The sequence below is a fragment of the Numida meleagris genome, chromosome 4, assembly GCF_002078875.1.
Source record: "Numida meleagris isolate 19003 breed g44 Domestic line chromosome 4, NumMel1.0, whole genome shotgun sequence".
Taxonomy (NCBI): domain Eukaryota; kingdom Metazoa; phylum Chordata; class Aves; order Galliformes; family Numididae; genus Numida; species Numida meleagris.
The window spans coordinates 51,289,653-51,302,781 of NC_034412.1; the positions used below are offsets into that span (position 1 = coordinate 51,289,653).

The window sequence follows — 13,129 nt, forward strand, 5'->3', positions numbered from 1 at the left end:
AAAGCCTATATTGTTACAACTTGCTGATGCACCCCAACACAAGCCGCAGTGTATTTAAAAGAACTGGCAACCACAAAGCATTAGAACGCCTCTAAGTTGTGCTAAACAGTATTTTTGAATGCACACAAAGTAATAACAGATTCACATACTAAAGGTGACATACTTTAAATGGATATGACTGACTTGGATCAATACTGTAGCAGCAATTCACAGGTACTGAAGAAAAAAACTTAAGAATTAAAAAAAAAAAGAGCGGTAGAGAGGTGACCAGTGACAAGAAAAGCAGTGTCATTGAAATCCCACTTTTACTTCCTAATGTGTACACACTCAACTGTTTCTACTACTGGCTGCAAGAAGGTGCTTTGCAAATTTTAGGACTTTTTTATTCAGACACTTAAAATACTCATAGCTGAGAATGCCTGAGAGGCAGAATAACTACAGCAGTTGTCCAGATTTGACAGATGGGGTGCAGATCCTATGTGTCCCTCAAAACACAGTTGCATCCCATCTGGTCATGTCCATAAGGGCCAGGGTCACAGGGGTCTATATGCCCCACTGCCCACATCCCAGATTAACCCTCAGCTCTCCTACTGTATGAATGAAGATAATACTGTACTTCCTTGGAGGCATGAGGCTCTCCACTCCCTGCTTTGGGAATCCCATAGCTAGTTGGTGATTTTGACAACCATGCAGTAGCCTAAAGCTAAGATCTCAGTCTCATGGAAAACCAATGGGAAATCACCCCATTATGCATTTAAGTGCTCCTAAAATCACCACTTACTCTACTCTGTGTTTTCCAATTTGCTTAGCTTCAGCATTTGTCTCGGGCAGGCTTGTCTTGGTTTTGAAGTACAGACTGAACTTCTCCAAAGGAAATATTTTCCTCACCTAATAACTGCACCAGGCAGCACTTAGCCACGAAAGGAGTTGGTTGCGATAACCCCGCATAAATATTGACTTGAAGTTAAAGTCTTGCTGATGCCTTATGGAAAAAGTACTCTGCTGCCAGGGACAGAAGTGGCAGAAACATGACAACACTGCTTCCACAGGTTTTGTCCTAACTTTTATAGCGTTCATCATCTTTCTGTTTCACGTTCAGTTTTTTTTTTACTGTCGTGGAATAAAAGCCAAGATCATTGCCCTGTAAAGGTTCCCTTTCTTCCACCATCTCTTTCTCAGGTTCTTACATCACAAGTGACTGCTACAGAGATACTGCAGATTAGCAGTTCACAAAGACTAAGATGACAAAGCAAAGACAATGCTCTGATGAAGTGTAGTTACAAGCACACTGTTAACATAGTGCTTAGCAGAGGCAAAGCTGAACACTATTAGCTATGCCTTGTAACACTGGCAACTCCTGTATAGAGAAGCAGTGAAAAGATGGTCCAAATTATGGAGACTACATCACAACCAAAGCCAAAGAGACAATTTCACATGATGTTTTTTGAAATATGTTTCTACTCCTGTAACTAAGGAACAAAACTTCCATGGAGAAGAAAATGAAAGAGCCCTCAATGTTGCAATCCATACCCAAGTTCTCCTAAATCTCAGTATCTCCAAAATCCAGAAATGCACAGATACACAAGCGCTGTTCTGTGGTTTTGGTTTATCCTAGGGAGAGGGTGTCAAGAAAATCTGACATTCAGAGTGGCAGCAGCTTGCCTGTCTTCCCCACAACTGGAATATGGCAAGTAAATGTACATGTTTCCAGTTCTGACCAGTCTTTAGATTTAATCAACAGAACTGCTTTTCCAGGGAGGCCCTGGTAGGTCTTAAAGCTACATCCAATTAAGCCAAGATCATGCATAACATCAAAGAGGAAAATCACATGATAGCAAAGGGCACACAGAGTGGTTATTCATTAACTGGAACATTCCCGTGGCAGAAGTTTTGTAAACCTTTTGAGAAACTGTATTTCCAAGCCTAACGGATATCCATAAAGATTATGAAAGACATTACAGTGCTATATCCAAATTTTGTTTATGTCTCCTCAAGAGTTGTGTAAGCATTGGGGTATTTTCAACTGTACTTACTCAGAGCTTGTTTTTATAACACAAGAATGCTATTAGTCAATGATTGTCATTGCTACTGAACAAAGTAAGAGGTCACATCTGAAGTCTGTTGACTCCAAGCTTCTGGTCCATAAGAAGAAAAGGAAGAAATACAAGTGGCAGTTCTGGCACCTTGCTCCATACCAACTGTGTGAAAAAACCCACCTGGCTCTCCAAGTCCATCACAGCACATACTGTGTTGACATGCTGTGCATCAGAAAGGATCTCCTGCCCTCCAAAACAAGCTCACAGTTCAAGGGCCATATTGACCAGAAAAGGTCAGTGAATGTCTAAGCTCATCTCAGCTTAGGATTTGGAAGAGCACTTTAGGCATCTCTCAACTTCAAATTAGTAATTAGTTGACACTGAAAATATAGAAAAGATGAGGTGATGGGCTTTCAACAGCAAGACGGAACAAAGTAAGTCTTAATACGGAGTTCTAAATTATTGTTTCTTAACAGCTTTCTACTCTGCTGTTCTCCAGCACTAAGTGCTGTTCTGAATGGATCAAAGGCAAACAGTATTTCCTTCTTCTCTACAGAACTTTTTAATAGAAAGGAAACACAAACACCAAGACATAACGATGGCAGAATTTAGTTCCTTCCTGACTCTTTTTCTTACCTACAAGCCTTCTCCCATCCTACAGTTAATGCAATGTCAGCAGTAGATGAGGTCTCTTATCCTGGAGCTTAGCACAGTCTCATGTCTGACGTTACTGCTTAGAAAAAATACAACTCCGAAAGAAGTGCAGAAATAGCTACACGCTGGAAAGGAAGGGAGGCAATTTGTAAAATGTCACCAGGAACTCATCACAGTCAGATTAGGACCTGTACCCCTTCTCTTGTCATGGCCATGCCACCTTCTTCTCTAGAACGGCTCACTCTTGTGCATCTTGAATGTTCTAAACCCTGCATGCAGCAGCAAAGTCACCCTCAGGTATTCCTTTCTGCACTCACCCTGCATGTGCCTGCGGGAGGTTCCCATGGTGCTACTTAAACAGAGAGCACCTTGCCCGAAACAGGCTTCAGAGACTCCTGGCTGTGTCTCTGTTCCATGCCACCCAATGAGAGGCTATTTCTCATAGCTGAGGTGGCCTCCAAACATCTCTGACATTTCATTTTTCAGGGTCTAACACAATGCAGCTTTCATCTGAATTTCCAGCAGAGGTTCTATACCTTGCACCACCTTGATGGTGCATCTCTGCCTCAGTGCACAATATCATGTTCTTCCAGTGATCAGCCAACATCCCTTCCTGTTGATTTTATTTTCTGTTCTGTGTTGCACAGCTTAGAACCAATCTGTTCTATTTTGGTTTCCAGAAGGCTAGTTCTGCCTGCTTTTACACTGAGGCGTATAATCTGCAAATGAAGTTAGAAGAATTCTTGAAGCCAATTCTAAGAGCAGTGTCATTGGTCTAATTTGCCTGTTAAACCACTGTAAAGTCCAGTAAACATTCATCTTTCTGTTGTCTCCAGTGGGACACAGATCTCATTAAACATGCACACCAGCATTCTGCAGCTCTCTGATCTCGGGGCCATGTGACAATGCTCTTGACAGAGCATGTACATAGGAAAGCAATTGAAATAAATGATGTTTAGAGGAAAGCAAATTAGCAGCGTGACCTTCCTCATCCAATCCTCTGCCCGAAACACTGCAGCTTCACTTGGGATTTGAGACAAGAAGAGTTCGTGTGTCAAAACAGATGGGGAAATAATAAACAGTTGAAGCTCTGCTTGGAGAGGCTAAGGCTGCACCCCAGGTGAAAAGGTGGCTGTCGGCAAAATTATCTGTTCACCCTTTATTAAACTTCCGTATATTTCTCCAATAGTCAAGTGTACAAATGGCACACAGACAGTTCTAATTCACACCAACACCTTGAAACACACCTGCACACCTCGTACAGACATATCCATGTCCTCTTGGACAGTCTCCAGAGGGGCTCAACTCCAGCAATCATGGGAAGCTCTGGCCTCAGGGAGGGCAGTTACAGGGGCAGACAGCTTTCAGTGCCATGCACAATTTCTGTTCCCTCCCTCCAGCCTCAGCACCATAGCACCTTATCATCACTTGTATCTCTCTCTCCAAAAGTGCCTCCATTCCAGCTGACATATTTTGAAAGACAGCCTCCTCTTTGCCTTCCTCCACGCTCTGCTTCTACAGGTGTATGTGCAATGCAGGAGAAAATGGCCTTACAAACCTCTCTGCAGCAGGTGGGAAGGCAAGTGCAGGCTGCAGGAGAGCACAGCGAATTGGCAGTGCAGCAGTTGCAGCAGGACAGGGCACTGCAGGGATCCACTTTAGTCCATTAGAAATCTTCAAATCCAAGGACTTGGTGTTCTGCACATATACGCATATTTATCCTGCTCCTTTACTCCCACTTTCCTCACCACTCCTCCCACCCTGACAAAATACAAACCTACACTCTTTTTCGTGGAATTTTGCCAGTCAAAGAGGTAGCACTCAGCAACACAGCCCCAAACCCCCAGCTCATCTCCCTGCTTTTTGCTCACAGGCTCTGCAATAACCTTGTCTCCAGCCACCTGGAGCAGCCATCCATGGGTTACTCTGTAGAGCAGACAGCATCAGCTGGCCAGCTACAAACAAACGAACAAAGAGGAAAATAAATCATTCATGAAATGTCAGCATCTGCACTGTTTCATGCCTTTTGTTTGAGTGTTCTCATCTGCCTGCACACACAGCCCCCGACTTCTGGCTTCGCCAGCAATAAGAACACAGGGACAGAGCAGACCTACCTTTACGGAAACTAAAGCATCGCTTAATTTTCCTGTAAGTAGTTTTAGGGAGGAAAGGAGGTGCCGCTAAGCCACCAGGGCTGCGGACTCCGGCATTTCTGTCTTCAGGCATCATACAGGCCGGAGCCCCACGGCCCTGCAGGGATCTCCTTTAGCAGCTGCATCCAGAAACAACGCAACTGCTCATCCTCACTTGCTGCTGAGGAGTTTTGAAGCAGTATATTTTCCTCTGGAGCAGCAGATGAGCAGTCTTCTCGCTGCCGGAGAGAGCTTGAAGTAATTTTAATGTTCTCTTCCCCGCTTCAGTTTTGCTTGGGGGAACAATTTCCTTCCGTCTCTCTGTTTCCTTTCGTTTATTTCCTGCGGTGAGACAACCGTCTCTTATACAATGTCACAACAAAAGAGTTTCAGCAGAAAGATCTATCTTCCATTCAGACTGAAGTGCTGGCACAGAGAGATGCAGAAAGACTTCTTCCTCTCTGGAGAGAGGCAGAGACTCCAAATCCACAGGACAAGGTCAGTGCTCTGCGGTGTGCAAGGAGGAAGAGGAGAATAATACCGAAAAGGCCACCGAAGGGTCCTCTGGGACACGATGCTCCTTGCTGGCTGCTATCAGCCCTGCAGCTGAGGAGCAGAAATAGTGGCCCCTTCGCCTTAAAGGCTCTCTGTCCATCACGGATTCCTCTCCAAGCACCTTTTATATCCCTGATGTCAGCATGGGCTCCTTACTCGCTCGCCTTCGAACCACCAGGAGCTCTCGTGGGAGAAGCACGTCAGATGCGGCATCAGCACATCCTTGCCAGCAAGACCCCGTGCTGCTGCGAGGAAGACGTGCCTACACGCGGGGATGCTCCACTCTGCCTCCCGCTCCCACGCCGGGCGATGGCAGCCAGCGCTGCTGCGTGCAGCAGGTGCGGGGAGGAGGGCTGTGCTGCAGCGCAGCGCTCTGCTCTGCCGGATGACTTTGGGCTGACTCGAGGCAGCAGCAGCCTGCGCCCCGGCTCTGCAGGAGGTGCCAGACCCGAGCGCTGCGCTCCTCGCCTCCTCCCTCCCCCGTGGCTGCAGGCTCTGCAGCTCGAGCTCAGGCCTTTCCCTTCTGCAAAAATTGCCTTTCTATGTCTAATCAGGAGAAGAATTTCAAGTGCAAACAGGCATTGCATGCCCTGCCTCATTTACATTGCTTTTCCCTGCCAGAATTTTTTTCCCCAGTCCCCCGTTGCTCTTCAATACAAAAAGAAACAACAGGCTGTTTCTGAACACCTTAGTAGGTTCCCACCTCCCTCTGCTCGTTTCCCTCTTCTAGCACAGGTTAACAAATAACATTGTAATGATACGGTTAATCATCTACAGCAATCCTTGCTCTGGTACCAGGAGTCCTTTCCTACTGCTAGACAGACTTTAAGTACTGGGGGCTCACCACGGCTCACAGATATCCATGGAACACACACAAAATCTGCTTTCAGCACTTAAAAGAACCAGAAAATTCAAGTATGTTGCTTGCAAAAGTGGCACTTAACTTGTATGACAGCAGACTACTGTGCTTTACCACCTAGTGCTGAAATGTAGGCAACAGCTATAGAACGGGTATTTTGATTAATTCACTGTCTGAAATAATTTTATGTATTTGTTGGTGGACAGGCTCTTAAACACCTGAAGCCTCAGGAACCCTTCTGTAACGGGGTCACACTGTTGCAGAGCAGCTGCAGGCATGACTGTGTAGGAAGGAGTAATAAAAATATCAGCGTGTCCACCCATACATAACTACAGAACAGTTAATAGGACTTGTTATGACTTAAGATATCTTAGAATATCAAATAAGCAATGATTAATGAAATGGGAGACATTCTATTGCACAGATCTAGCGGTGACACCTCCCATGATACTGCTTTTTCCATGTAATGACAGCCAGACCTCCTCCACAAACACTAAACCCAAAATCATCTTCCACCTATCTGTATTCATATTCCACCTATCCTATCCACGTTTTTCAGGAGTTAACTGTTTGCTTCCCAGTGCACTTAACTCTGAAATCACAGATATGCTTAAGATGTCCCATAGGTAAAAACAACATTTTGGTAAGTATGTTAACTACAAATGAATTTAAATAGCAATTTAAGGATTGAAGTCTTCCCTTTCTTTATGCAGATCTGTGTGCAAACATAAAACCTCAGTCAGGTACTTCCCTCAGTAATTGGCATTACACACTCCTACAACAATGAGGGTGTCCTGCAAGTCTCCACGGTGGCTGGAAGGATTCCCAGCTGCAAACCAGAAATAGCTCTTGCCCTATAAAAGCAAATGAGGGACTGATGATGAAAGCATGGGGTCAGGACTTGGGAGATTTGGTTTCTATTTGTAGCTTTGTCACAGCTTCTGTGTGCAGACTTGGGCTAGAAGTGCAGCTTCATCAGATTTCAGCTCCCCACCTCTCCACTCAGGGCTGCAGGGCTGCCTTGGCCCACTGTGTGTCACAGAGCAGTTCTATGCTGGTGGAAGCCATGTACACCATGTAGGCAGCTTCCCTCTATAAAAAATTCACTTCTGTTAGGTACCCACATGTTTATATTATGGCAGTAGCTTATGCTGCTATTTGCCTGCAGTAGAATCATAGAATGGTTGGGTTGGAAGGAACCTTGAAGCCCACCCAGCCCCAGCCCTCTGCTGTGGGCTGGTTGCCCCCACCAGCTCAGGCTGCCCAGGGCCCCATCCAACCTGGCCTTGAGTGCCTCCAGGGATGAGGCATCCGCAGCCCCTCTGGGCATCAGTGCCAGGGCCTCACCGCCCTCTGAGACAACTAACCTAAATTTCCCCTCTTTTAGTTTAAAGGCCTCTCCCCTTGTCCTATCTCTATCAGACTGTGTAAAATGTTGGTCCTCTTCCTGCTTATAAGCTCCCACCAAGTACTGGAAGGCTGCAATGAGGTCTCCTTGCAGTCTTCTCTTCTCCAGGCTGAACAAGCCCAGCTGCCTCAACCTTTCTTCACAGGAGAGGTGTTCCAGCCCTCTGAGCATCTTCATGGCCCTCCTCTGGGCCCACTCGAACAGTTCCACTCTTTCCAGTACTGGGGGCCCCAAGCCTAGACAATTATCACTGGCCTTAGCTGTCTCAGGCAACAGAATCACTGACAGGTTCTTGTAACAAGCATTTGTGAAAAACAAGGGCAGTCTACGACCTGGTGACCAAAGGAACTGCCCCAGTTCTCCCAGAGAAAATCTTCTGTAACAACATCCCTCATCTTGGTAACGTGTTATGCCTACCAAGAGAAATAGTTCCTGCATTTCAGTTGAGCCCTCTGCACAGAAGAATGCCTGATAGATGCATTGTAAGTTAAACCAATGGGCTTATTCCACCTTTTTTTTTTTTTAAATACTGACTATTCTTCTCTTCCAACTCTGTGACTGAGGGATAATGAATTACCTCCTACATGCTTTGTGCAGCCGGGAGCCTTGCATATTCGCTCACTGACTCACCTCCTCCAAATGGCGCCCATATAACCCTGCGGATGGACTTCACCCAATCCTCCATGTCATTCTGCGTGCTCGCCATAAGAAGGTACGTCTCATGATTAGCTGTCATCCGCTCTCGGTCTCCTCCTGCAAGAGAAGATTACGGCACTTTAGAACAACCCTTCAGCTTTCCTGTCAAGCCAGCTCCTGCTAATCTGAGTGCTGGAAGGAGTAACAGCAGCTCCATGGCAAGCAGACACCGTTCACTGGAGTGTTTATTGTCAGCCATGGCATGAAGAGATGGTCCTGCAAGTACATTCCCCATCAGAAAGCGAGAAACTGTCGTGCTTCCAAAAGGAAATGAGAGGATAAATGTCATCAGTAAACAACCCACGCTGTTCCAAGAGCCACAGGGCCTGCACTAATCTGTAACTTGATATATGCACTGGTAGTGCTGCAGCAGCCACTATACTATGACAGAGAGAATAAATGCAGAGAGAGCTAAGTGTGCTTTGAGCAAGCAGCAAGGTCTGTTTTTATTCTCAGGGACGCAGCATGTCACATTCATAGCAATGACATTTGATACAGCAGAGTGTTGCTGTGACTCTCCAAAGGGAAAACAGCTGACACTAGCAGTGAGCATGGTTCAGCCCACTGCTTTGGATGGGTCTAATGAAGATTAAACTTGAACTTGGAGGCAAAGGGAAACTCATTTTCTACAAATTGCAGCTATTCATACAGCACGTATTTCTCCAAACAGCATCCAAAGGAGTAATGCAATAACTTGAAGTACAATATATTTTGAAACATACCACTGTCTGAAAGTCTGAAAAACGCTGCTTTTCTTCCTCAGTCATTGTTAAAGATAGCAATGAACCTATTTTAAGTACCAACACTATAGAAAAAAACAGCATGCATATTCTGTTTTAGAATATATTCAGTTACTAGTAAAGGAACTGGTGCAAAACATGGGTTTGTTGCTCTGCTCCATCTTTCATGTAAGTGGAAGATGAGGATATGGGGAGGAGGAAGCATCAGCATCCCAAACAGCAGCACATCACATTGACCCCATTCAGCAGAAAGCACACAGACACCCCTGGAAATGTACATCCCATCTCCATCTTTTACATAGTCAACCTGACTAAAGCCAGGACAGATCTCACACTCAAATGCAATGAATAGACATGACACAATCTACTGAACTCAGCTTATTTGATGAGTTTTCATCCTGAGAAGACCCAAAAATAGATACACAAACAAAAGTCTCAATATATTGTCATGCCTATTAAATACAATAGTAAAAAACAAAGTATAAAGAAAAAGCCTGCATCATAGCCATGTCCTTCTTTTTTTTTTTTTTTTTTTGGCTGATAAAACTTGTATTTATACAAACACGTGGAAGAACTCCTTTCCTGTGAGGGTGACAGAGCACTGGAACAGGCTGACCAGAGAGGTTGTGGAGTGCTTCTCTAGAGACATTCCAGACAGACCCTCCTGGGCACTTTCCTGTGCAATCTGCCCTAGTGAACTGCTTTAGAGGGGTTTGGGGTGGGGGATCTCCAGAGGTCCCTTCCAACTCCTACAATTCTGTGATTCTGTGTTGCTTTTTTTCCTCCACATAACATTATTGTTACTACTATAATGGAGAATGAGCGAAACATCTCCAAAAAATGAGACATCCATTTGTTCCATAGATATTGCCATTAAGTGCCTCAACTTGAAAATGGCGCTGAGGTTGAAGTCCATTAGAGGTACATATACACCCTTAATCCTTTCCTGTGGGCATGCAAACTGTAATATATTTTACCTGTACTGTATAGCTCTAGATTGCTTTTCAGGTATCCCTTCCTGCATTTTCAGTCCAAGTACAAGATACACAGAAAGTTGTAGGCTGCTTGTGGCCAACTCAAGGGGCTGGAATACAAACTCAGCTTTGTTTCATCTTTTCCACTCACTATGTTGGAGGTGTTACAGGCATGGAAGGAGTAGAACCCAGCGTACCTGATCAAAGAAGTTGACTCTGACGTATTCAAGATGAAAAGCTGCTGTTTACACAATTGATGTGTACATCCTGTTTCTTCCAGCCTCTGGCAGTTGCCAAAAATACGTGGAACCCATCTGCTTCTCAGAACTACAATGTAATAACACGTTTTTGTTCCTACAGACTTTACCAATCCCTAATCTGTTTTCTTGGCAGCATCAGAAACGAAGTACATTTATTGAATAAATCCACCCAGAATATCCATTCAGAGTGGAAAATGTGAAAGAGCACAATGCCGTGGTGAAGCTTCCAATTAGCAAAGGTTGGATTTCTCCCTCTACTTGTCCTCTGCACCAGCAGTGACGTACAGGTTCTCAAATGTCACCTTCTGCCTCCACCAGCAGCTCAGTAACCGCTAAGTACAGACTGCTGCTGCCTTCCTGAGCAGGATCAGCCCCATGCTGGGTGCAGCTCTGTGCAAAGCCGGCATTGCTCTGATAAAAGAGAAGAGGTATTTTAAGAACTCCTGCCACCAACCGGAAAAAAACAATTAGAAGAGGAAGAGGTCAGCTCCTGCAGGGATCCACTCCACAGGGGAAACGAATGGGAACAGCCTACATTTGCTCATGGAGCTCCACAACACAATCGGAAAAGTACAAGGATGCGGTGATTGAATTTAAGAGTGATTGTTTCCTGGAGTGTTGGGGCTCAACAGCTCACCTGCTTCTTATCAAATGTGAATTCATTCAGCTTAAAAAAAAAAAGTCAAGCAAGTTGTTTTGCAGTCTTTTCCTGTGCAACCCAACATCTTTTTCGTACCTGAATATACTGAGGCTCAACTTAAAATCAAATATTTGCCTGTTATTTTGAAAGCAACTCACATTTCTTGTGAACAGTAGTTTCAGCATCCTTGAGAATGGAATGCAAAGGGATTAAATTCATACCATCTGTTTAAAAGAGAGTTTTTTTCCCAGGAGGAACATCAAAAAGTAGGATTAATGTGATTTTTCTGAGCCGAGAATGTCATGGCCAACCTCAAACGAATATTCACATTCCAATAAACAGAAACTGGGAGACCACTTTCCAAGTTCCCTACTCCCTTGTGCATTTATTGTAGCCGTAGATTCAGAAACCTTCATTCTCAGCTTGAGAACTGAAAGATGGTGAAAAGCAGACTGGCATTGGAGCAGAACTTGCTGCATTTGCTTCAGACACAGCCTCCTGCTTGGTTGTCCCACATTTGTTTTCTACATTTTACGTTTCTCGGGAAAATGCCAAATAGTAAAATTTTGATCTGCTAAAATGTTTTCAATGAATATACTGAACGTACCTCTATACAGTATTCAAATAGAAACTCCTACTTACTCATCTACTCACGAAAAACAAGATAAAACAAGTCAAGCTGCTTATAAGCCACATATATACAAAAAGACTTAGGAGCTGATATTCAGACAAATTTCTGAAAATCCTGCCTGAGGGTCCATTCGTTTTTTTTTTTCCTACTGAATCCTGTTTTCACTTTATTTTTTGTTTTTGTTGATTGTCTGTCTTTCAGATAGTTCTGGCCACTCTGTGGTCTGGAATTCTCTTCCAGCTACTAACATCTATCACCACTTCTATGGTGGTGCACTAAGGAATGCCCTCCTCTTCTCCTCCACACCTTGTACCAGCTGAAGCCTCCAAGCTGCAACAGTCTTTAAGGTAGAAGACCAGATCTGGTACAGCTGATATTCCATACAGTTTGCCAACCAGAACATACACGTCATCTGTGCTCTGCGTAAATGTTCTGAGCCCAGCCACGCACAGAAAGGAGTGCAATGATGCAGACATGCTCTTCTTCACTCAAATGTATGATATTAAGTAATTTGCAGTTCCTGCTCAGGACTACAGTCAGTATTTCTTCACAAGCAACACAGGAATAATTACCAAAGAATTCATGACGCTCTCCTATCTTTGTCATCTTAAGTCTCCCCCATGTGACAAACAAACAATGTGGTAAGTGACATGTTACGGTGCTTCTCCAAGTTCATCAACTTTCATTTTACATCATTTGTATTCGGGTTTTTTAATCCAAGTAGTAATCATCTTTGCAAGTGGTAGAGGATACCAGAGTAGCACAGACCAAAACTAACAGCCTTATACTCTTTTTTTTTTCCCCTAATGAAACTCCTTCTTTAAGAACAAAACAGAAGTTTTGTTGCTATCAACGCTAATCATAGTTGCTTTAAGCAAAGCTGTCTGACTTGACAACCGAATGAGCTCCTTAAAGACAGCTCAAAGCTGTACATATATCTGTCTTCCATTGACTGACACCAGCAACTACAGGATCCATCTATCCTGAAGCTACAAGCGAGTCAAGAAACTCTGCCACAACTGTTACATCTTATAATCACATGCCCTGTGCATCCCAAGTCAGACTGGAACCATGAGTAGGTGCTCATTCCAACTGGGCCATTAGAAAAATCTAACTGCTAAAAGTTTGGTTATAACATGGGCTGAAATTTGCAAAGGAAAATGAAGGGGCTAAGCACCTGGATGTAATTGTGTTTTAACAGGATTTTAATATCTTACTGTCTCTGGGATTCATTGAGAAATCTTTCCTCGAGGCAAGTGCAAATAAGTTCAAGGCTTCTATTAAAGTGCATCAGGCTTAGCAACGGCTGTATCTCAGATGAGTGATTTAAAGGAATAACAAAAAAAGACACATCCACTTGAATCTTGCAGCATTACTGGTCTGCACACAATGCTGGCTAAGCAGCCACGCATATGTTCTTACAGTGGGGAGGAAGTAGAGACAACGATTCTGCAGATTAGCTAGAGACATCTTTGTGGTGATGCAGATATAACATGAGGCTTGCAGACAAGAACTGGATTTTTTATTTTTAATTCTCAAAACCT

At 44.1% G+C, this 13,129-nt stretch overlaps 1 protein-coding gene across 7 annotated transcripts in view; it reads right to left on the minus strand.

Moving 5' to 3' along the window:
* The window catches only part of ARHGAP24 (Rho GTPase activating protein 24), a 160,527-nt gene that overhangs the window by 22,402 nt on the left and 124,996 nt on the right, over nucleotides 1-13,129 (minus strand). For 6 of the 7 annotated variants that reach the window (XM_021396478.1, XM_021396475.1, XM_021396474.1 and 3 more), the window contains one exon: nucleotides 8,275-8,397. In XM_021396478.1, coding sequence (XP_021252153.1) covers nucleotides 8,275-8,397 — 123 coding nt within the window. Of the gene's footprint in view, nucleotides 1-4,804; nucleotides 6,088-8,274; nucleotides 8,398-13,129 lie in introns of those variants that run through there. The other variant, XM_021396476.1, reaches the window with a different exon arrangement.